The following is a 24,165-nucleotide window of genomic DNA, read 5'->3' on the forward strand; positions in this document are numbered from 1 at the left end:
TGGACGTCCCTCAGACACATCCTTCTCCCGGCTGAGCGACTGCTTTCTGTTTCTTTTCCCGAGACCAGGAAGGGACGCGTCTGCCACCCCAGCCTCCCCTCGGACTATCTTCCCGAGCATCCCACCCCCAACGTCCCCAAGCTCCCCACGTCCCCAGCCCAAGCCACCTCGACCCCCAGCCATCCAGGACTCCCTGGGGAGAGGGCCACTCTCACGGACAGGACCCGAAGAAGGGGGCGACGGCATGGCGCGCGGGGGGACACCACGCAGCTGCTGCCGCCGTCGGGCGCCCCCGTTCCACGTGGCGGAGCCGAGGGGTTGAGATCTCGGCGTAAACGGGGAGCGCGGGAGACCGGGTCCGCGCCGCCGGGCAGCCGAGGAGGCTGCCCGGGGTCGCGGGGGCGGCCCTGCCGCACGCTGGTCCCAGAGCCTGACCCTTCCCAGCGCCCCGACGGCCGGCGGCCCCAGCCGTCGCCCAGGAGACGGCTCGGCCCGCCCGGGTCCCCTCAGCGCCCGTGGCCGCCGCCCGGGCCTACCTTGCTGGTGAGGTCCAGCTCCGGTTCGCCGTTGAGCGCCTCGCCGTCCTCGCTGCAGTCCGAGTCGAAGCCGCCGTGGAGTCGGGCGGCAGATGCCGCAGCCCTGGCCGCCCCGGGGGAGCTGGGCTCGGGGGCGAACATACAGGCCGGCACCGGCGAGTCCATCGGAGAGCGACTCCGCTCCGCCGCCATCTTTAATAACTTAGGCTAATTCGCAGCCTGCTGCCCTCCCTCCCCGGCTCATTTGATTAATCTATGCGTGACCACGCCCTGTCCTTATTGGAATAATTTATGCGGAGCTTCTACGGCAGAGCAAAGGATGACACGTATCTCTAGCTAAGACACAATCGACCAGGTCTCTCAGCCGCCAATCGCTGTAGCCTTTTCAAGTACCTAATGAATAATTAATACAGCTAAAACCCCAACAACAAATGTCTGAGACGTCAAGAGCCCGGGTCGCAGCCCAGGAGCTGGCAGCAGGGTGTCCACGCTACATGCTACATACCTGGAGTCTTCCCACCAACCGGAGCAGAGTGCTGTATGACTGACACAGCATCCATCCAATGAGAAGAGAAATTCATGTTTCTCCCCACAGCCCCTTCACGCTCCTGCCTTCCAGGGGCGGGGCGTGGCTCCCAAATCTTACTGCAAAACAGTAGGCGCCACGAGCCTCCGGTTGATGCACAGGGACGCAATCCAATCTAGTCCTCCATAGGTACGGCGCGGGGGGGGGGGGGGCGCTGCTCTAGGAGATAGTAAACTGCAAAACGAACCGCCCACTCAATCCAAAGACTGAGGCAGTGGCTGGAACACGTTGTCCGCCGTGCTGGCACACGCCAAATTTGATAGTAGAATCGATGCTGTATATTCCAAGAGTTGTAATACTATAGCAGCCACAGTGAGGCAATTAATTAGAATGCTGACCTTAGGGAGATTTCTCCATTCATTGCCTCTGCGGAGACAGCAATTGCTTGAACAAAAAACTAAAGCAAGCAGCGAAAATGCAAGCCAAAAGCACCTCACTACATTTCTAGTGAAACAGCTAACCCAAGCTCTAAGCTCCGTTAAGGTAGTTTCCTTTGGATTATTCTTCCACGATATCATCAGTTGTGGAAAGCCCCAATCCAAAACGCCATTTGCACAGTTTTAAATCTTTGTTTCAAATATTATAAGGCCTAGACCTTCAATGAATTTAGGGATTGACTAAGGTCTAATAATGCTAACCTTTGCCACTTTTGCTAGGCAGTAAACAAAAAAGAGCAGCCATTTGAGAAGGTAACCAAAATTTAGGGTTCTGACAGCAGAATTTAGTGAGCAGGAGGTGGTAGGGATCTGAGAGGAAAGAGACAGCCTCTTTCCTATTTTCAGTTAGGTACCATCAAGTCATATATATATATATATATATATATGCAAATAAAACAGCTCTTTATGTATTTCATGAAGAACTAAGTGCAGCACTGATATCTACTAGTGATGACCCAGTGATGGACAACTTGTCCAACAGCTGATTGTATTTTACTGTTTTCTAACCCCAAGACATCATTAAAGGCAAAGCCTGTATGACTCTGTACACAAAAACAAATGGTTGCAGGGGTCATACTACCAATAAAATGGTAAGTAAACAAATCTTTTCCAGCAGGAGAGAAAAAATAGCACTCTGCATGCTTCACCCTACAAGACAAATTTCCCTAGAAAGATTCTGATGAAAATAGCTGCGGCCAGAGGAGTGAGAGAAGAGGGCTGGTGACATTTCTGAAGGATGCAGCTGAGGTTCAGTTGGGTTTATCTGAATGTGGTACCTTTCCAGCCTTAAGCTATCACCTCTCAGGTGTTGGTTTTCTTCTGACGGTTTCATCATTTCTCTCTGAAGTCTTTCCCACTCTTTTATTAGCTTCCTTACTTCCTCATTCAGTACCATTGAGCAAAACACTGTAGTTTGGGTCTGGGTCCATCTTGTTTAGATACATTCAGTGGAGCAGCTTTGCTAGGTTCCCTATCACTCAATTTATCCTTTTCATTTGGTATTTCAAATACACATCTCAGTTTAAAATCCATTATTTCAGCCTCTTTAATAAATGGTGCTGGAAAAACTGGCTTTTCACAAGCCAAAGATTGAAACTAGACCCATATCTTTCACCACGCACTAACCTAAAATCAAAATGGATCAAAGATCTAAATATTAAAACAGAAACACTAAATCTGCTGGAAGAGAGAATAGGTAGAATGCTTGAGGATATAGGAGTAGGCAAAGATTTCATGAACAAAACCCAGACTGCACGGGAAATACTACAAAGAATCAACAACTGGGACCTCATCTTATTAAAAGCTTTTTCACAGCAAAAGAAACCACCAACAGAGTGAAGACCCACAGAGTGGGAAACGTTTTTTTTTTTTACCATATTCAGATAAAGGACTATTATCTAGAATATATAAAGAACTCAAAAAAATCAGACCCCCCCAAATATAAAGTCCCAATGCAAATGGGCATCTGAAATAAAAAGACACTTCTCAGATGAAGAATTAGAAATGATAAATAAGTATGTGAAAAAATGTTCAACATCATTGGTCATTGGTGAAATGCAAATTAAAACAATGCTGAGATTCCATCTCATTCCAGAAAGAATGGCTGCTATCAAGAAATCAACCAATAACAAATGCTGGAGGGGCTGTGGGAAAAAAGGAACCCTTCTCCACTGTTGGTGGGAGTGTAGACTGGAGCAACCACTGTGGAAATCAAATTGGAGATGCCTCAAAAAACTAAAACTTAGAGGTTCCATTTGACCCAGCTATTTCCCTTCTTGGTATCTTCCCGAAAGAATTAAAAGCATCCTACCACAACTATACATGCACACCCATGTTTACAGTGGCACAATTTGCAATAGCTAAATCTTGGAAACAGCTCAAATGCTCATCAACAAACAAGTGGATAAAGATGTGGATTTCTTATACAATGGAGTACTACTCTGTCATAAAGAAGAAAGATCTTCAGACAGTTCTAGCTAAATGGATGCATCTTGAGACCATACTCTTAAGTGAAATAAATTGGACACGCATATTTAAATACGGCATTGTTTCTCTTGGTGTAAAAAAAATGTGGAAATAAGGATTGAGATGCATAATGGATGTTGGGAAATGGGAAGAAAGTGTTCAAATGGGAAGGGGAACAAGGGAAGAGGGAAGGAGAAAGGAGGAAGGGACAAGAAAAAGTGAAAATAGAAGGAAAAAATGAAAACAAAGTTTCTGTACATAGGGAGGGGAGGGGGCTTGAATGGGATAAAATAAAATAAAATTTATTTTACAAATTAAAAAACAGATCCTGAACATTAAAAAAAAATCCATTATTTCACCGAGGGTTGCTTCTTTCCACACAGCTTCCTTATCAAAAGTATTTGGTGGAGCAAAAATTGTACCATGAACTTGTGTTTACTGTCTTCACTTAGCTCAGAGTCAAAGGGTTGTAGCATTACTCAGTCACAGCTGACCCTGAGTCAATAACTTCATGGTTGGGCCTTACCCAGTACTGGTGAAATGCTATAATTTTCTCTTTGAAACACATTTTTCTAGCTGATGGATTTCACAATTTAAGATCTGAGGTGACTACAACTGTACAGGGGCCTTTGAATTTGAGGTCTGTGGGCAGGTTGAGGACCAGGTTCTGCTAGTGCTTTGCCATGGCCCTGGAGGAGGACACCATTAGACATAGCTTACAGTGGTGCATCATCCAGGGCCTTGATACCTGCTGCTTGGTCCAGGTTCATGAGATTCATGGGCCACTGTAAGATTACAACTGACTCAACCCCGTGCAGCTGCCACACCACCCACACTGCCACATCAAGGTTTTGGGGGGCGTTTTTTTGGTACCAGGGATCAAACTCAGGTCCTTGTGCTTGCGCAGCAGGCGGTGAAACCACTGAGCTAAATCCCCGGCCCTTGTTTTCTTTTTTATTTTTTTGAGATAGGGTTTCACTATGCATTGCAGGCTGGCCTTGAACTCACTGTATAGCCCTGGCTGGGCTGGAACTCATGGTGAACCTCCTACCACAGCCTCCCAAGTGCTGGGATTTCAGTCATGCACCTCCACACCCGGCTAATATCAAGCCTTATTTGTACAAATACAGCTGGGAATGTGAGATAAAAAGTCATGCAATTTCAGTGGTATTGATAATTTTTCTGAGGTGCTTTTTTCCCCCCTAGCTGAACTGCTCACCACCATCCCATATACTCCTCTACCTGGTCCCATGAGTAGTTGAAACATTAAAATTGGTTTGTTAGAAAAGTCAAATACCTATAATTTAAATATTCTATAATAATTCCCTGTGCTAATGTGTTCATAAAATTGTTGGAATCTCCTGAGTAACAAGTATTTTTTTGTACACTAGAAAGGTGAGTGGTGGATAGAGGGTGGTCACTGGAAAGACGAAGGCAAGATTAAAGGGTCAGGAGTTCAGCCCCAGCTTCTGGGAAAAGGACTGAAGCTTAAGTTGATAATCAGTGAACAATATTCATTCAGTCATGCCTATGTAATGAAGCTTTCATTAAAAAAACAAAATGGAAAGGACCAATTTTGGGTGGCTTCCAGAGTTAAATACATAGAGGTTTCTGGAGAGTACATACCCAGAGAGGACACAGAAGCTCCACACCCCTTCCTGTATCTTGCTGTTGATCTCTTCCAGGCTGTTCGTCCTGATCCTTTGCAATATCCTTTACAGTAAACTGGTAAACATAAGTGTTTCCCTGAATTCTATAAGTTGCTTGAGCAGGTTAATTGGACCAAGGAGGAGGTCATGAGTACCCTGCTCTATGGAACTGGCTAGCCAAAAGTTCTAGAGGCCTGGCTTTGCACTTGGTGCCTGAAATGAGAAGCAGTCTGTAAGCCTGAGTTCCTTAATCTATAGCATCTGATGCTATCTTCAGGTAAGTGTCAGAATTGAATTGGAAGATGCCCATCTGGTGTCTGCTGCCAAAAACGATTGGTTTCTAGGAAGAGAGAAATCCACAATTTGGCGACCAGAAGTGCTGTGTTACAACTCCATCACCCCAGAATGATATTTAGCATGTCTCATCCACTGGATCTTCAAGACAAGAGCTCAAGTTCAAAACGTATTACCTGACACCCAATAAAACTTAAAAGACAAAAAACATGCCCTTCCCACTATAGGACTTTGGCCAGAAAGATTCTCAGAATAGATGCTTGTTAAATTGAAGGGGGAAGTCTAAATAACATTTCAGAGGCAATTCCCCACCTGTCTTTACATCCTCTTTTTTTGTAAAGACAGGTTAGTTTAGGTTCAAATCCTGTACCCACTAGACATATGTGACCTTGAGCAATTTAACTTCTTTAAGCTTCAGTTTTCTCTAAAAATAAGTGTCTAATAAGATAATTGGCGGTAGGGCCAGGGATTTAGCTCAGTGGTTCCAGTGCCTGCCTCGAAAGCACAAGGTCCCGAAAAAAAAGATAATTGTCGGTGAATGAGAATATATGTAAAGCGTTTACAACAGTGCTTGTTGCACAGTAGCCCTCAATAACTAACCTTATGGAGATATACTATAACCTTTAGGTGGTTTACAAATTACAAAAATCTAAGATAATTCAGCAGTGGGCTGATGAGTCGAAGACTCTACCAACGTGGTAATTGCTCAAGCATGTTAAGTAACACCACGGAGTGAAATGGTCTTGACAGTCGTGTTGAAACAGAGTCCAAACGACTGAAGGAAGTGCGATTTTTTCTTTTAATGTTTTATCTATTTGCTGAACAAAGATCCAAAAGGAGGGCTGCTCCGGGGAATAATGGATGCCTTCCACCTCCTCTAGGAGTAAAAAGAAAAATATCCTCGTAAACCTGCTTGTCTGCCTCTTAACACAAAACGCTAGGCTACGGCTTGAAACTATGCCGAGGAAAGCCCTGTGACAGCCACCATGGGAGGAGGGGTGTGGGGCAAAAGGGCAGCGGTTTGTGTGGGCTGAACTGAAACACGACACTAGTAACTGAATTAGGGCGCTCCTTCCCACTGGCGAGGTGCTAACCCTCGGTGCTCTGGACTGAGAGGAGGTCGGGATCACTAACCAAAACAATTTGTGCCCAACCTGTTTCGAAACCACCTGGTGAATGGCGCGCTAGACAGAAAACGGTAGGACCCGCAGTCCAGGTTCGAGAAAGCACAGAACCCAGCGAGGCCGGGGTGGGGCGTGTAGCCAAGGACAGCCTCAGGCTGGGTCAACGCCCCGGCACGGCGCCGCCGCCCAGAGAAGCGGGCAGGCTCCCAGCGGGACTTCCTACCCGGGGGTGGAGTCGCGGACCGGCCAGACACCCGCCCTGCCTGTGGCTGCCCAGCAACCCGCGGCCTTTCACAGTCCCCGCAGCCCTCGGCGCCGCCCACACTCGCTCTAACAAGATCGCGGCTACCACTGCTCCGAAGCCGGCGCCGCTGGCGTCATCCTGACGTCACGCATGACGCCGCCGCAGGAGGGCGTTTCCGGAGCGCGCGCCAGGAGACGGCTGCTTACGTCGGCCTCAGGTGCGCGCGCGCGCCCGCCCGCCCGCGGCCCAGGTGGTGGCCCGCAGGTCCTGGCGGCGGCGAGGGGCGACTGGCGGCGCCACGGAGCTCTGTCCCCGCGGGTACGGTGTACAGGGAGGGAGCCAGAGTGCGGAGAGAAGCCAGAGGGCGCCTGGGCTTGAGCTCACGTGACGGGCGGGGAGGTCGGCGGGGGGGGGGAGCAGGGGGGCCTGGGCCGGGAGGGCGCGGTGAATGCCCGGCCCCACCCCTCCGGGCCTGTGCGGCGCAGGACCCTTCCGTCGGCATGGGCCGGGTCCAGGTCAGCCGCTCCCCGTCCCGGGCCCGCCTAGTGCTGGCGGCGGCCCGCCGGCGCTGACCAGTTGTCTCCGTAGGGCCGCGGCGAGAGGACCAGAGTCCGCGCTTCCCAAGGAGCCGTGCCCGCCGCCCTGGAGGGGATGGAGGGCTGCTCCAGAGCTCCCCGCAACCCCACGCTGGCTAGCCGCCTCTAGCTGCTCGAATTGTGCGTTTTATCCACCACCTCCTAGGCCTTGTCTCTTGATTCAGTGGCGTCGTGATTGGAAAGAAATGGAAGAAAAGGAGCGATGTGACCTATTCCAGTCGGTCCTCCTGCGTTAAGGCCTGGTTGGCATTTGCAGAGAGGAAGGCACAGCAAGGAAGGAAATCGTGTCTTTCTGGAGGAGGGTGGGTAAAGAGTAACAAGGTCTTATGTTTTGTATGATTTTTTAAAGCCCAGCACTTTGACGGTGGTGGCGATATAAACTAATTCAAAAGTTATTTTTCTATTGGGAAGTGAGAAGAGGGGAATTTTTCTTTTTCTTTTTTGATCCCAACCTTTTCTCTCAGTGACAAAGCATAAATCATGGACACCAGAGAATAAGGTGGACCTCAGGAGGGAAGAGTGGGTTGTTTTCAGCCCTCTCTGGAACCTAAAATTAAAAAAACATGAGTTGCGTGCCATGGAAAGGAGACAAGGCCAAATCTGAGTCCTTGGAGCTGCCCCAGGCAGCACCCCCACAAATCTACCATGAGAAACAGCGCAGGGAACTTTGTGCCCTACACGCCCTCAATAACGTCTTCCAGGACGGCAACGCCTTCACGCGGGAAACGCTGCAAGAGATTTTCCAGAGGTAGGGTGCCCCTTCTTGGCATCCTGATGCCCACTCCTTGGTATTTCTGAGTTTGTGTGGGTGGGGCAATGTCTCATGTACATACGTCTTTGAACCTGCAAGTATTAACTAGATGTGGTCAGCAGGTATAAGGGATGCAGGAATGGGAAAGAGAATCGCTTCCATTTATGGACCACTTACTTACTGAGGCCTCAGATGTGTTCTTTCAAGAGATCTTCTTTTCAAAAAAAAAAAAAAAAGATCTTTTTTCAAGAGATCTGTTCAATAGCTTCATGGAATCCATTCTACATGCAGTTATTTCCAGTTTATAGATGAAGACTGCACTCAGCAAAATGCAGTAATGTGTTACAGTAGTATAACAAGCATTAGAGCCAGGGTTGCTATCAGGCTTATGTGTCTGCTGTTGATGTTTGTGCTGTAACATCGTCCTCTCAAGTCCTGCCACCAAGTTTACAGTTTAGAAAGGGGACATAATAATGTCCACGGTTACCTGCCTCCGAAGGTTGGAATGTGGTAGGTACCACAAGAAAGGTGTACACACACTACCCAGCTTTTCTGTGAAGCCGCATGCTGGCCTTGGTGCTTTTTAGAACATTTGTTTTGTGTGGCCATCTCTCAATGGTCATTTTACTGATAGGGAAACAGGCAGAAAGATCAATAATTCATCCAAGTCAGTCCTAAAGAGCAAACTGTGATTTGAAGCTGACTCCATATCCCTCCCCCACTCCCTTTCTACGTTATTCTAGATGGCCTTTCTTTTTTTGTTTTGTTTTTGTTGGTACTAGGGGATCAAACTCAGGACCTTGCACTTGCTTGAGGCAGGTGGTGGAACAACTGAGCTAAATCCCCGGCCCCTAGATGGCCTTTCTTATCCACTAAAATACCACCCCACAAGTAGGTAGAAGTTCAGCTTTTTGCTCTTTGCTTTGATTTTCTAGATTTCTTTTACCAGAGAGTTAGGGAATTAGTTCTGCAGTGTTTGGATGGACACAGAGCATGGCGGCAGTGCACAGAACCCTTGGCCATGAGCCTGTCTGATCACTCCAGCTAGAAAGGGTTAGACTTGCCCAGTCCTCAGGGTAGGAAAAGCTTGAGGTGTCTTCAAGCAGAGCACACTGACACTTCCAAGGACTTTTTTTTAATTCCCTTTATTTAGAGATGAAATTACTGCAGCACAGGAGCCTGAGTCACAGCCAAAATCAGTCTAGTTGTATGATTTTTGAAGAATAGGTGTGGACCAGTTTCCCTGGAAGAACCATAAGCTTTCTCTTAAAAGAATGTTAATTTGAGCATGCTGACAGAACTATAATGAGAGTAATTATTTTCTAATGCCAGTAATAACTGAAGTAGTGCTTTCGCCATAGCAAAGCAGATGTGTCATTTGCATCATGCCCATTATCTGGCAGCAAGAAGAGTGCCAGCTTTAGGAAATGGGGTCCTGGGAGGTAAGATAATGTGTCACAGATCACCAAATCCTGTGATAGGACAACCCAGTCCCTTGAACTGCTTCTTTTTGGCCAGCCATTAATTTTTCTCCTACTCCTTCAGTATTTGCAAATTATTTCCTAATCCAAAACTAAGAAGAAGGAAAGGATTCATAGTACTTGAGTTACTTGGTACTTCACAATATGTATTGATGATCCCAGAACAACCTTAGGAAATGGGACTCAGTTTGAGTGATTTGCACAGTTAGTACCCTAGTGAATAAATGTCAGATACAAAAATTCTGTGTACAGTTACACTGAGGAGGAAAAGTCTTCTGTAAATTTGGCCTCTGATCTGACAAGGGGAATATTTTTTTTTTTTTTGTACCGAGGATCGAACTTGGGTCCTTGTGAGGCAAGCGGTGGAACCACTGAGCTAAATCCCCGGCCCAAGGGGAATAATTGTGAGAAGAATAACAGAGCACTGTTCTGAGTGCTTCCCTTGTGCTGAGTACTCATGAGAGCACGGGGGGGGGGGGGGCAGGCTCTGTTGTTTCCCTTTTTTCCAGATGAAGTCGTGGCACAGAGGGTGCACAGAGCTGTTCATGGCAGGATTTGGACTCAAGGTTTATGGCTGCAGGGCCTGTCTCCTGCGTGCTGCAAACTGGAAAGGCTTGTCTGAGCTGTTGTATCACCAGTAGCTGGTCATGCTGCTAGTACCTGCAGCCAGATCTGAAGATCTGGACTGTGATTATTGAATATTTGTGGATAATAGCAGGAGTTTTCAGCTGCAATTCTTGAGTGAAAGATCTCTTAATATCTGCGAAACAGCCACATGGAACCAGGGACCTGTTCCTTTTAAAGCTTTTTGTTTGTTTGGTTTTTGTTTGTTTTTTTGTTTTTGGTACTGGGGATTGAACTTGGGTCCTTGCCGCTTGCGCAGCAGGCAGCGAAACCACTGAGTTAAATGCCTGGCCCAGTTTGTTTTTTGAGATAGAGTCTTGCTATGTAGTTCAGACTGGCCTTGAATTCACTATCCAGCCCAGGCTGGCCTCAAACTCAACAGCAGTCCTCCTGCCTCAGCTTCCCAAGTACTCTTAAGTTTTTTCAAATTGTACTGCACTCCTCCATTCCCTATCAGCACAGTATAAAGATCTACCGGAGAATAAAAATAAACCAGTACATAAAACAGAATTCCAGAAGTAAAATTCTATCTAGAGCATTTTGTATGGAAAGCTTCGCTATATATAGGTAGGAACAAAAGTGTGGAAGAAATACAGAGGAAAAATCAAAGGGATAAAAGGTGAGGGAGAGAAGATGGAATTTTTTAAACAAACATTGAGCAGCTTTCTTGCAGTGTGCCAGGCACCACAAGGCACTAGAGAAAACGAGCTGAACAGGACATCTCAGAGTTGTACTCTGAACAGGTCTTAGAAAAGATTTAGGTGAAGAGAGAAGCATGGAATTCAGAGCCATTTAGAAGTAAAAAAGGGGGGTCTCTTCATATCTTGATGGGAAGAAAAGTAAAGCTGTCAAGTGTAAGAACTAGATAACTTTTAAGTTCTCAGACCTAAAATTCTCTGCTGTTTTGAAGATGTGGCTAATGAGTGGTAGAAATGGGAAGAAAATGTTGATAAGTGCTGTTTTGTTGAGAGGAAGTTCATCTTAGCAGTTGAGTTTTAGCCAAATAGAAGAGGAAGAGGAGAAATACAAAAGCAGGGTGGAGTTTCAGTAGAATCATGGATATGAGATGACTCACACTTAGAGTAGAAATGAGTAGGAGCTCAGAACTGAGCTGATCACTGCCAGGAAGGGACTAGGAAGAGAAGTCAGTTGTGACCAAGGCATGGTCCAGGACGAAAGCTCAGAGTGTATGTGTATGTAGACAAGGATGTTAACTGCAGATGTCTTACCATGTCTTTGTCTTAAGCTTTGAAAAAGGAGGGTGGTAGAGGTCAAATGATACAGTAGCAGCTTGGCCAAGTGGTTTTGAAAATGCTCAGGCCTCAAACATTTTGCAGGATGCATCCCAGTTTTTCATTGATCAGACTTTCTTGCAGCTGGCTGTGCATTCTTCTCCCAAATAGACTATCTGTTACAGTCTAATTAGATGAAAACTAGCTTGGTACGGGGGAGGGGGAACTAATGACAATTGGAAAGAACAAAGAAATTGGGGTGTTGTTGTACCTTAAAGAGTAGGCACTCCACCTTCTCCATTAAAGGTCTCTGAGCAGGTAGAAGAAACCACATGTAAATGTGTGGTAGTTATAAGTTGAGAAAAAGATTTGAATGTTTTGTCCAAGAGCCAGGAAAACATAATAATAGTAGCTAACCTAAAGAATTTACATGGCTAGCTCTATAATCTGTCCTTTATTTAGAAACATCGGGATGCCAGGTGTGGTGGTGCATGATTATAATCCCAGCTACTCAGGAGGCAACAGGATTGCAAGTTCGAGGCTAATCGGGCAATTTATCAAGACCTTGTCTCCAAAAATACGCTGGGATGTAGCTCAGTGGTAGGGCACTTGCCTAGCATATGTGAGACCAGGGGTTCAGTGCCTAGTACTGGAAAAAAAAAAATCAGGAAATTTTGAGCCATTCCCCCCCCCCCTTTTCTCCCTTTGCAATACTGGGGATTTCTTTTCAGAGTACCTGGAATTGAATCCAGGGGCTTTGCACTGAGCTACATCCCCAGCCCTCTTTTCAAATTTTTATTTTGAGGCATCATTTTTGTTCAGTTGGCCGAGTTGGGCTCAAACCTGCATTCCTTCTGCCTCAGGTTCCAGTATTGAGCCACATTTTTTAATGTCACATCTCCCAGACCTGACAAGGAATTCGGGGAGGAAATGAACCTTAATGAAATGCCTCCCTGTCTCCCTTTCATAAAAATTCAAAATCATCATGGCCAGATGCACTAGTAATCAGGAGAGAGTTCCAGGGACTTAGCTGAGGGTGTGGAGACCTGGGCTAGAGGCTAGTCACTTCAGATCTTCTGGCTCTGCTCTATGTGATGACAGACATGAGAGGCTTGCTTTAGAACCCAAAGTTTGTATGGAAATCAGTAAGACAGTCTTGAACAGGCGTTTGCCAAAACAACTTTCCATGGGAAGGCAAACAGGACCTTGTAGAATTCACTGGAACCAGAAGACTTCAGTATTTTCCTGGGTTAGAGGTTAAACCCTGGCTCTGCCACCAACTGCATGGCCATGCAAATCCTGAGATAGCCTTAGGACCTCAGCTTCTTTATTTACAGAATATCAAGATTGCTGGGAGGATTAAGTGACAAAGTCCATGGATGCATCTAACACAGTGGGCATCTGATTATTAGTAAAATAGCAAGTACTTGGGTGGTGCACCCAGGGGACCTCCCTACTCAAAAGAGCACCCTCTAGGGTGGGATGGAAACTACTCAGCATTCCAAATCTTGAGGGGTTTAGACAATCTATTTCATCAGGTGCCAATGCCTAGCCAAAAGATACAGAGTGAAAGAGCTTCAGGGACCTGTTTGGTTATACATGTATAAAATGAATTCTTCAGTCCCATGAAGTAGGAATCATTCCCATTTATATGGATCATTCACAACAAATGTCTGGGTGGTCAGATAGGTTTGGGAACTGAAACATATTGTGTAACAGGCGTGGAGATTAACTTTTTTTGATTTGGAGGCTCTCCATGTTGCCCAGGCCCAAGTAGCTGGGACTTCAGGGGTGCACCACCACATCCAGTTTAGCCTCAGAGATTAAATCTCACAGTGTAGATGACACCTAGAAGTGAATTTGGATAAATGTTATTCCTCCCAGTCGCCCTCCATTTTCACAGAGGAGCCAGAAAGGATTACATGGGAGAGATGGGATGTGAGGTTGAGCTTTAAGAAGCTGCAGGATTTGGCTTGGAACTAGACAGAGGATAAAAGAGCAGAGGCCATGTGGTGACAGTGCCTAAAGGGCACTAAGCCCCGGGAGAGCAGAACAGCAGGCCCAGTAGGGCTGGGGGTTTGGAGTTAGCCGAGCTGGCAGGTGGCGTGACTGTCAGTTCTTATGTAAGGGAGTGAAGTGACATCTTGGTGACTGTGGCAGGATACAGGCTGAGTTGGTGGAAGGAGAGTTTGGAAGCAAGGAGATCAGCCTAAGAACCTGTTTCAGAAGTCCAGGTATACTTGAGGGGCCTCCAGTTAGGACAGAGGTAGTGGGAATAGACAAGAAAGGATTTCAATTTGAAATGGAAGATGAAGGCCAAGGAAGAGAGATCCTTGGGACAGTCTTGAAAGGTGAACTTCAGAAGAAATGCCTGGCTGGTCAGATATGTTTGGGAACTGAAGCATATCATGTAACTTCCTTTCCTGGAGACACAGGTGAAGATTATCAGAGTAGGGACTCCCAGAGTACCTGCAGGAAACCTTTTTACTTGCTTGGTTCATTCAGTTGTTATGGTATTGGAATATTGGGTGCCTTCCAGTTTCTCTGATACTAAGCCCAGAGCTAGGATCACTGGGAATGTGGTAGCTCTGCTCTAAGATGTGTGCCTGCAGGGAGGTACGTGGTGAGAGATGGAAGACTCACTGTTGTTCCTGTTGGGATCTTCTTCCTTGTACTGGTCAGGGACATCACAGGAAGGAATTAGAGGCCACTGGAAAGTGAGTGGGGGAAAGGAGCCTGTGAGATCTTGAGCTTGGCCTTCTTTTCCTGAGCTTTCTCACCAGGGAAAACCTTTGTCCTTTTAAGCTGTGTGTTTCAGCCCCAGGCCTTAGGGACTCAATGACCCTTCCTCTTAGCAACCTGCACCCCCACCCCCACCCCACCCCGTCACTAATATTGAGAAAGGAAGAGATAGAATAACAAAAATAAACAAAGGATATTTCAAGAAACATTCTTTGAGTACCTGGTGTGTGCCCGGCACTCGAGGCCCTAGCGGATGATAACTATTAACAGTTAAGACCCCAGGCATCGCTACAGCAGAAAACCAGCACAGGAGGAAACGTGTCTGGTGTAACAAAGGGCTGTAATAAAACCAAAGCAGATGGACAGTGAAGAAGCAGAAGAGGAAGTGACTGGGAGAAACTTAAGGTTGGGTAGCCAGAAAAGGTTTTTGTGTGGCAGTAACTTTGAGACCCAAATAATAAGGTGCAAAGCTCTTGGGGAGGAACATTTCCAGGCCATGGGGAGCGGGAAGAGCAAGTGAGTCCCAAGTGAGAGCGAAGCTTATGTATTCCCGGAACAAGAAAAAGATCATGTGTAAGAAGAAAGAGCAGAGGTCAGCAGATGAAGGTGTTTAGATTGTATGCACCTATGCAGTTTTAGTAGTTAATTTGTTTATTTTTGGTTTTCTGAGTCAGGGTCTCACTAGGTAGTCCAGGCTGGCCTTGAACTTGCCATCCTCCTGCCTCAGCCTCCACAGTGCTGGGATTAGAGGCATCCACCACCATGCCTGGCTAGCTTGTAATTAAATTCTCTGTGTATGATTGGAGGGTTTTAAGCAGTGGCAGGAGTATGTTTTATGTACATATGTTTAAAAATATCAGTAGCTCAGTTGTAGAACACTGCATATCTAGCATGTGCAGAAGCCCTGGATCCCCAGCACAGGAAAAGAAAAAAATCAGTATGGAGAAGTAAAAAACATGATGTTTTTAGAGTTGATGTGCTTCTAAAGGGCCGAGGATATAGCTCAGTGGTGCCACACCTGCCTGATGTGCTTCACGTCTGAGTTCCCTGCTGGAGATGGTACATCAGGGCCTTCTGGACACCTGCCCTCCACTTTGTCCCTTTCACAGAAAGGTCAAAGGCATGCCGAGTCTCCCTTCAGGATGGCCTTTTTTCAGCTCCTGGCCTGACAGATCTCTGAAAACAAAATAATAGGATTGCAAATGCCTTCAGCACAGGCTTTGTCTTGAAATGGACTTGCTAGAGTCCTGGCAGAAAGTGGCTGGAAGCTGGGTGGGTCAACCAGCACTGTAGGTGAGTTGTTTGTCTGGCACAAAATTTTTCTCAGTTAGCTGGATATGGTGCGCTTTATAATCCCAGGTACTTGGGAGGCTGAGGCAGGAGGATCACAAGTTCGGCACTAGCCTGGGCAAGTTAGCAAGGCCTTGTCTCAAAATAAAAAAGGACTGGGGGTAGTTGACTTTGGGGCTGGGGATTTAGCTCAGTGGTTCTGGCGCCTGCCGTGCAAGCACAAGGTCCCGAGTTCAATCCCCAGTACTCAAAAAAAAAAAAAGGACTGGGGGTGTAGTTCAGTGGTAGAGCGGTTGCCTAGCTATGGGTCTCCATTAACACACACACACACACGGGTTTTTTCAATTGATTCTTTGTGTTTTAATTTAATTTTTTTTTCAAGTACTACACACAGATTTGGAATGCTTTCAGGTGTATCATATGTTCCAGATTAACACAGGGCTTACTAATTTTTAGTGCCTTACATCTGGCCCCAGTTCATGCATTTGTTACCTGCCTGGGCCTCTGTAGGCCTTTGAGTATTTAATTATTACCAAGTGTGCAAGCTTTAAATAGCACTTAAACTGTAAAAAAACCAAAAAACAAAAACCTCCCCAGCAGTAACCAGTCACTATCCACACAAGTACACATATTACATATGTTTCCCACTATTTAAGAAAAGACTTGCATCAAGGCAGGAAGATCAGTGATAGGAAAACGGCAGAGAGGCTGCAGTGGGCTGGGGTTTTGTGAATGAGACTCCTTTGTGGATCATTTTTTGTGTTCATTGATTTAATTGTAGAAACACTTTTTGAATGGCAGCCAGATAGGTCCCACTCCTCCTGAACTGTTTTGCATAGAGAGAAAAGCCCTAGGGAAGCAGGAGCCCAAAGGTCAGCATACTTAGGTAGACCTGGAGAAACTAGCTTACATCGCAGTGATATAAAGTGCTTTTCTGGGCTGAGGGGTGGAGTGTCAGCAGACCAGCAAGTCTCAGCCCTCCTCTTTTCGAATTGTAGGTTGTCTCCAAACACCATGGTGACACCCCACAAGAAGAGCATGCTGGGAAATGGGAACTACGATGTGAACGTCATTATGGCAGCACTTCAGACCAAAGGCTATGAAGCTGTTTGGTGGGACAAGCGCAGGTAACATGAACCAGACTTGACTCAATGAGAACAGGTCATGGCATGGGCCCAAGTCTGGGACTCCTGATGGGGAGGTGGCCAGCTGTGGTGGTACAACCAGGCGGCCTTGGAGGAGGTCCAAGGCTGGGCACCTCAGAACCTGAGGCATGTCTGTTTCACAGGGATGTCGGTGTCATTGCTCTTACTAACGTCATGGGGTTCATCATGAATCTGCCCTCCAGCCTGTGCTGGGGACCACTCAAGCTGCCCCTCAAAAGGCAGCACTGGATCTGCGTCCGAGAGGTGGGAGGCGCCTACTACAACCTTGACTCCAAACTCAAGATGCCTGAGTGGATCGGAGGCGAGAGTGAACTCAGGTAATCCTCACCGTGGCTAAGCTGCCAGCTTCTCCTGTTTGCTAGTTCATCGAAGTTGAGCTCATCTGTGGTTATTTGACAGAGGAAATGAAATTCCTATGTACTCGGATCCTCTCCCTGCCTTACTTGGCCATAGGTCTGAGACCTGAAAGACCTTTTTTGGGGAGGTGGGGGTTGAGACAGGGTCTTGCTATGTATTGCAGGTTGGCCTTGAACTCACAGCAATCCTCTTGCCTCAGCTTCCCAAGTGCTGAGGTTGTAAGCATGTGCCACTATGGCCTGAAAGTCCTTAATCAAGACTTTCTTCCTTTTGTTAGGCAAGTTCCACAATTTGGGATCCTGGCCTTCTAGGGGCTGGCATTTTCTCCACTGAGACAACCAGGGTCATTTCATTGATGTTCAGAGAAAGGAAGACAAACACTCAACCAGAAAGGGATAAAGGTTTTTTGTTTTTTCTTTTGTTTTGTTTTTATTTTTCTGGTACCTGAGATTGAACTCAGGACCTTGCGCTTTCGAGGCAGGCAAGCTGAATCCCCGGCCCTCTAAAGTTTTTTCAGACAAGTAGAAGCCTTTTATTTTCCCTTCTATTCCTCATAGATCCAGCTACAGTCAGCAGTATGAGCATGAGGAGTATTCAGGTTGGAATTCTACCTGGACAGACCGAGGGGAGCCTCCACAAACAGTCCACCACTAGAATGTTTTAGGATTACCAATGTATAGATGAGGTCTTTGCTCAACGAATGGCCCTGAGGTTGGAATTCAGTTCACCAGGATTTCATTTTCTCTCTCACCTGTTCCTCTGTAGGAAATTTCTAAAACATCATTTGCGAGGAAAGAACTGTGAACTCCTGCTGGTGGTGCCAGAAGAGGTGGAAGCCCATCAGAGCTGGAGGGCCGATGTGTAACAGTTCTGCCCAAGCTGCCCCTGCCCCACCCTCCAGGTCTCTGTGATGTGCTGTGGCCTGTGCGGTGGGTCTGCCCTGGCCGCTTCCCCAGACATCTCATTGGGCTTCCCCTTCCGATCTGCCAGTGCACTAGGCCAGGTGTGTGGACTGTCACAAGAACCACCCACTGTCTGTGACTGGGAAAGGAAGGGAAGGGCCCACGCACTGAAGGCCAGCCATTGGGAAGGCAGGGTGGGTCCCAGCTGTTTGCCCCTTTCTCTGAGGACCTGACAGAGGTTCTGCTGGAATCATCGCTGCTGCTCCAGGCTCCCCCCACTTTTCTCTGCCATGGCACCAGTGGGTCTGAAGACACAGTTTTGTCTTTTTTGAAGACAAAACCCAGCGACTGCCTTCAAGGACCCAGAGCATAAGTGTCTCTCAGGAAATCGTCTCCCGGACCCCAGCAGCAGTACCACATGCTGGGCCATCTGCAGCTCTTAATGCCACCCCACCCCACTTTTACAGGTGGTTTATGGCCAGCCTTGAGCTTTATAATGAAAAGTTCTCTAATATTCCAAGCCAGGTGGCTAAATCCCACAATCTTCTGGCAAGACAAGGGTGAATACATAGCTAAGAGGATGTGGCTAAAGCCAAACTGGGACAGGCATGGGGTGGCTTTTCTTCACTCCAGTTTGTCCATACCATTTCACTACATTGATTTAGAAGGCTCTGGAGCAAAAGTCAAGGAAAATGGGCAGTTTTCATACTTTGTCCACTCTGGCAAAATCAGAAAATGATGTTTACCCTTGATAGCAAATTCCACTAGCTTGGGACAGAAGTGGATGAGGGAAGTAATGTGAAGATAACGTTTCTCAGAGTTAAAGAGCGAATAGAAATGGCAGAGATCCTGGGCTCCAAGGCTGAGTCACTGTGTTGACAAGCAGCAGAGCCTACAAGTCGGTGGTTCTGTGCATTGTTATAGGACCTGGGTTTGTCATCTCCATGTAGTTTCCTTTACAAATCACCGGATTGACCCACCCCCTACCTCGATATAGTTGTAGGCCACGTTTCTCCTGTAACTTTGGAAAACAAAAGAGGAGAGGAAGTTGTCATACCATGTGTCACCAAAGTGGCTGTGGTTGCCTTAGGACAGGTGGGCAGGTAGGGGCGACATGGCCAGCCCTTCCAGATCCATGGTCTTGGCAGGTTGGAGGGCTGCCCCACTGGCCAGACTTCTCTCCAGCAGCAGAGCCAGCCTGGGGCTTGCATGTTGATCCTCAGCAAGCTTCACAGGGGAAGCCAAGGTTTGCTCCCCACTGTGACTGGAGTGCATGTTTACACCAGCACTTTTTCTGCACATGTATCTTCAATCTAACAAGGCTGTTTTTTATGCCGAGTAACAAGAGGCCCCAAGCAGCAACTGCATTATGCCCTCTCAGCAACTGGCCATGGTCTCTGCACCATTTTATACACCAGACCTGCTTGGCACCACAGGGAGCTCTTTCCCCCTGCACAATGACATTCCACCCACACCAAGCAGGAAGTTACAGCCAACCTTGCTGACTGTCACAAGCAGGACTGTGGGTCCATTGGCACTGTCAGTGAGAGTAAGCCATTTCCTGGGAGGAGGAAACTCCTCTCCACAAATTTGATTGGGCTTGTGCAAATGGCACTTCAGAGTCCCATGCACATGGAGTGCACGAGCCAATGGAATATGCAAAGATGCTTCAACATTTCAGGGCTGGTTTCTCTGTTCATATCCAATTCTGGTGCTTAGGAACGGGGACCCATGCTGATGCCCAAGGGCGGAAAGCCCACTCCTCTAAGGAAGGGAGCAGGCCTGACCCTGATGCCCCGTAAGGGGCAATCCTAGGCTTTGTTTTTCTTGCTTTTGTTCCCTTTTTTTGTTGGCCTTGTGCTGGGTTTGTTTACAAAAGATGTATTTTCTTTAACCAAATATTAAAAATGGAAAACTCCATACGTGAATCTTGTCTGCCTGAATTCTATAATTATGTAAAGAAAAAAAATAAACAATAGTATGATGCTGTTTCAAAAGGAATTCATTACTATCATAAGTCATCCTTTAGAATTACATTAAGCTCTGATCAAACTTTTTACCTGAAAAATCCAGACAAAATATTTCACGTGGAACTTGGCTCTGAAGGTGCCCAAAGCTTTTTTTTTTCTTCAAGCCAGCGTCTCACTAGGTAGGCTGGCATCGAGCTCTTGATGCTTCTGCTCCAGCTTCCTGAGTGCCAGAACTACAGGCATGTGCTACCAACACCATACCCACCTCCAAGGTGTTTTGGAGTTTACCTTAATTTAAAAGATTAGGCTTGGCAATTTGAAGCCACAAGGTAGGCATAAGTTTGTACCTGCTGATGGAGGATCAGTGTTTGTCCTTAAGTTGAAAGGTGAAAGGCCATGCACTGGGCCTGGGCTGTCTGCATCCGGAGTACACTGCAAGGCCTGTACTTGGAAGGCTGAATCTAGGTCCAGCTTTTACTACAAGACCTCATGTACATTACTTAATCTTTCAAAAGAATACTACCACCTCCTAAATTGCATAGTATTCTAATAAATACATCCAAGGCAAAGTATGTTTGATGCTTATTAAAAACATAGTAAATGGAAAAACTGCAAAGTTCAGACAAGGCTGCAGCTGGTTTCATCATCAGTGGTTCATTTCAGCAATAACTTTTTAAAAACTAGGTCACAAAAAAGTTCTGTTTAGGGCTAGGGATTTAGCTCAGTGGCACCGCGCTTGCCTTGCAAGCACAAGGTCCTGAATTTGATCCCTGGTACCGAAAAAAAAAAAAAATGTTGTTTGCAAACTTAGCCCCATCACTGAGACTAGAAATCAGTACTTACTGTAAATATTTTATGATGTCACTGAAGACTGCAAGTACACAGAGCTGATCCTTTGCTTTAGGTTCATGGATCTGAAAGTGGTTACTTGAATTAGGGCAAAGGCTGCTAGTAAGAGGTGTCCAAAAATGAAATTTCTTTTTCATTTTGGGAAACAAAATTACACCTATGAGATGGATTAGTGGAGACAGAGGTGTTGGCTTAGGTGAGGAGATCTGAGGTACTGTGTGTCTCTGGCCTTCTCAAATGATCCTATGTAATTCTGAGGTACCTGTCACAAGCACATGGATAACACTTTGAGTTGGAATAATTTTTAATGTTTAAATACAAAAAGTGAGCACTGACCTTTCTTATACACAGGCCTGATAGCCAAAGTGTGCAGAGGAAATGAGCCCCTGCTTTGTCCCCAACAGCCCTCATCATCCTCATCTTGGGGCTGAAGCTGCAACAAGCCTCCCTCTCCAACACACACAAGGATTTCTGGTGCTTTATAATACAGCTGTAATGTACCGTGTCAGTTTTATAACGTGTGCACATCCCTCCCCAACATCGCCATTCTTGGAAAGACAAAAATAACCCAAAACCAGTTATTAATGGTTGGGTGTCTGTCCCTCCCACTGGCATCAGTTTTTACCCCATCTGGGATAATTTGGAGGAGTTTACTAAAAGGGGTTGGGTGGCCAGAGCTGAAGTAACCGTCCATGTAGCTGCACTCCAGTATCAGCGAGGAGAGGACAGTGAGGACAGCGTGTAGGGCACAGCTGCAGGTTGGGAGTCTCCATAAAACAACAAAGGGAGAATTCTCCCTACCAGGTTTACGTCAATGTGCCTAAGTTTAAAAAAACAAGAAACAAACAGCAGTTCAAACACAACTGAGTTTGACCTGCTTCCACCAAGACAGCTCAAATGTTATCAGTTAACAATCTAGATCTTTCCAGGAAGCGAAGGTAGAGGCCCTGGCATTCCTCCTGAAAGCCCTGTGTTAGGCCCTAGAAGTATCTGGAAAAGAAAAAAGACAGGAGTAAGGAACTATATAGGCCTAGGGTTGTCACTTTCACCATAACTGATGGGGCAGACAGACACTGCTGAGCAAAAGCCCAATCCCAAGCCCCCACCCCCACGTTAAATGCCAGTCTACCAAGGTACTGGAGAAATAAATAACTCGAGTCTCCCACTGGCAAAAAGCCCAGGGTTCAGGCTCACCTGCCGCTGCTGCAGCTGCTGCTGTTGTTCCATTTGCAACTTCTCAGTCTCAAAAACAACAGGAAGAACCAGGATCATAAAGGAAGTGGTCCCGATCCACAACGCTGCCCTGGAAAACCTGCAGAGGGAGGGTGAGCATGGAGAGATGCAAACAAAAACAGCCTGGCCAAGAATAAAACCCTAAACGAACCTCTGCCCTAGTACACCAGTGTTTTTTGAAGTGTATTCTACTCCCTCTTTGCACCACACTCCTACAACACACAGGAGCAGCAGTTCTGGGACCTGTATTGTCTAGTGACAGCAGTTTAACATTATCCTGCGCTCTTAAGCTGCTCAAACATTAATGACCTGAAACGATACCCATAACGACCTTGCTAAGTAAGAATCCCCACTTTATAGAAAAATAAATTGAGACTCAGGTTAGGGAGCCATCAGTCCAAGGTCACCCGAACCCAGGTCTGCTGTTTCCAAAGCCCGTGTTCTTTCACAGCACCAGTCACCCCCTGCAAATCCCCAATGTCTTTGCCCCCGCCACTTACCTGTACATTTTTTGAGCCACAAAGAGGGAGAGATCGAAAGTGGCTCCGGCCGCGGACCGGACCCTCTCGGGGAACATCTCCGTCAGACCCCAGAGTCTTTCGGACAGGGTCTCGTCTAGCTGTGGGAGAGGAGGCGCGGGTATCGGCCAAAGCAGCGGGAGGTTATCCCAGCCCTGCCGCGGCTCCAAGAAACGCCGAATCCCCCGGAGCTAGGGCACCGCGGGGGCCCTGCTGGATCCCTAATCCCGCCTCCCGGAGAAGCCGTCTTCGTCCGATCCGCAGCACGCGGAGCCCACACCCCCGGGCCGGCCCGCTCCCCGCCCGGCGCCCCGCGGGGCCCCAGTACCTCGTCATCGTCGTCCTCTTCCAGCTCTTCCTCAGTCTTCTCCGCGTCGCCTTTCGGGAGTAACTCGTCTGGGGACAAGGGCTCCCCGGCACCGGCGGCAGCGGATGCGGCGGCCATGGCTGTTAAGGGACACCGGACGCGGAAGGGGGGGGGATCGAGCGTGCGCAGCGGCAGACAGAGCGCCCTTCCGGCAGCGAGACGCGCGGGCCGGGAGAGTGGCGCCCTCTGTCCCTCGGGTCCTCCGGCTCCATTCGGCCGTCTGGCCCCGGGTTTACGCGGTGGTTCTGACTTTAGCAGGTTGAAAAACATCTGGAAACTTGCTAAAGGGAGCACTCCTGGGTGCTTCCACGGCATTTCTGGGCAGTGAGTTTGGGGTGGGACTAAAAATCTAGATTTTAACAAGCCTTCCTGAGCTCACACCTTGAGAAACACCAATCCAGTTTTATTTTCCAGAGGGATATGGCAGTTAGTAGGAATAAGTTAGCAGTTTGCTGGTTTACTGGTCTTTGGGAAAGCAGCAAGTAAATAGGCCCAAGGTGCCAATGTAACAGGAACCTAAAAGCCGGGCTTGCAGATGCCCAATGGGTAACTAAGAGCAGGGTGAAGCTTGGCATCTCTCCTTCAGTTTCTTTCATTTATTACTTTATTTTTAATTTTTAATTTTTTATTTTTTTTGGTACCGGGGATCAAACTCGGGACCTTGTGCTTGGAAGGCAGACGGCGGAACCATTGAGCTAAATCCCTGGCCCTCATTTATTACTTTAATATTTTGGGTCAGATTCCTGCTCAGCTCTGCACACAGGCATTTTAATCACTTAAGGAGAGTCTGTGATACAAGTTTGGCCCTAAATCTAGCTAGTCTATCTTGCTCCCTTGCAAGACTGAGGACACCAAGATAAGAGTAACTAATTTTCAGGATTTGCAGGAACATCCAATGGTCAGATTTGTCAGCATCCAGTTCCAGACCTGCTGGGGCGATGCCTAGAAGTCCCCGGTCATTGTCCTATACCAGCAGTCACCTTGGATTCCAGAAAAGGGTGGAAAAGCAGAGCCTTGCAGACCCCCAACCCCATGATGAGATCCCCACCCCCAGCAGGTCCAATTACCATGACAGGAAGTGACAGTGCCCCCAGGCCCAAGGTTCCAGTCATAAAAACCTGACCAGGATCACCTACAGTGCTGGCTGTGCACTCCCAGCTATGCAAACCCCCAGCCCCTGCCTTTGCTTCCCTTTTCTATAAAACCCCAGGGCTTGAAGCTCTTTGTCCGTGATTCCCAGCTTGGCCCTGGT

General features: G+C 47.3%; 3 protein-coding genes and 1 pseudogene across 5 annotated transcripts in view; 1 reads left to right on the top strand and 3 right to left on the bottom strand.

Annotated features, from left to right (window-relative positions):
• Gtpbp1 (GTP binding protein 1) overlaps positions 1-1,057 on the bottom strand; it is a 28,249-nt gene extending 27,192 nt beyond the window's left edge. The window contains exon 1 of the mRNA XM_004845596.4: positions 537-1,057. Coding sequence (XP_004845653.1) covers positions 537-728 — 192 coding nt within the window. The 5' untranslated portion in view covers positions 729-1,057. The remainder of the gene's footprint in view (positions 1-536) is intronic.
• A 198-nt stretch (positions 1,058-1,255) lies between these two features.
• On the bottom strand, positions 1,256-6,761 carry LOC101703814 (vesicle-associated membrane protein-associated protein A-like; annotated as a pseudogene). The gene is made up of 2 exons (XR_015452293.1): positions 3,884-6,761; positions 1,256-2,602 (listed from the first exon to the last, which is right to left on the bottom strand). The product of XR_015452293.1 is annotated as a vesicle-associated membrane protein-associated protein A-like (transcript).
• Positions 6,762-6,888: 127 nt separating this feature from the next.
• Positions 6,889-19,904, top strand: Josd1 (Josephin domain containing 1). Of its 2 annotated transcripts, none has more exons than XM_087213878.1 (5): positions 6,889-7,052; positions 7,424-8,179; positions 16,550-16,678; positions 16,840-17,034; positions 17,840-19,904. In XM_087213878.1, the coding sequence occupies exons 2-5, from the start codon at positions 7,995-7,997 to the stop codon at positions 17,937-17,939; spliced, it is 609 nt and encodes a 202-aa protein (XP_087070004.1). In that variant the 5' UTR covers positions 6,889-7,052; positions 7,424-7,994; the 3' UTR covers positions 17,940-19,904. The 2 variants fall into 2 exon arrangements, with proteins under 2 accessions (XP_087070004.1, XP_004845654.1); XM_004845597.4 differs by having other exon boundaries at positions 7,017-7,153.
• A 1,177-nt stretch (positions 19,905-21,081) lies between these two features.
• Positions 21,082-23,526, bottom strand: Tomm22 (translocase of outer mitochondrial membrane 22). The gene is made up of 4 exons (XM_004845598.4): positions 22,875-23,526; positions 22,529-22,647; positions 21,990-22,107; positions 21,082-21,785 (listed from the first exon to the last, which is right to left on the bottom strand). Exons 1-4 carry the CDS (start codon positions 23,226-23,228, stop codon positions 21,711-21,713), a joined length of 666 nt encoding a protein of 221 aa, XP_004845655.1. The 5' UTR covers positions 23,229-23,526; the 3' UTR covers positions 21,082-21,710.
• Between the last annotated feature and the right edge of the window lie 639 nt (positions 23,527-24,165).

Source organism: Heterocephalus glaber, unplaced genomic scaffold (assembly GCF_053883595.1).
Source record: "Heterocephalus glaber isolate CG9 unplaced genomic scaffold, H.glaber_assembly_v1.0 deba00001444, whole genome shotgun sequence".
Classification (NCBI taxonomy): domain Eukaryota; kingdom Metazoa; phylum Chordata; class Mammalia; order Rodentia; family Bathyergidae; genus Heterocephalus; species Heterocephalus glaber.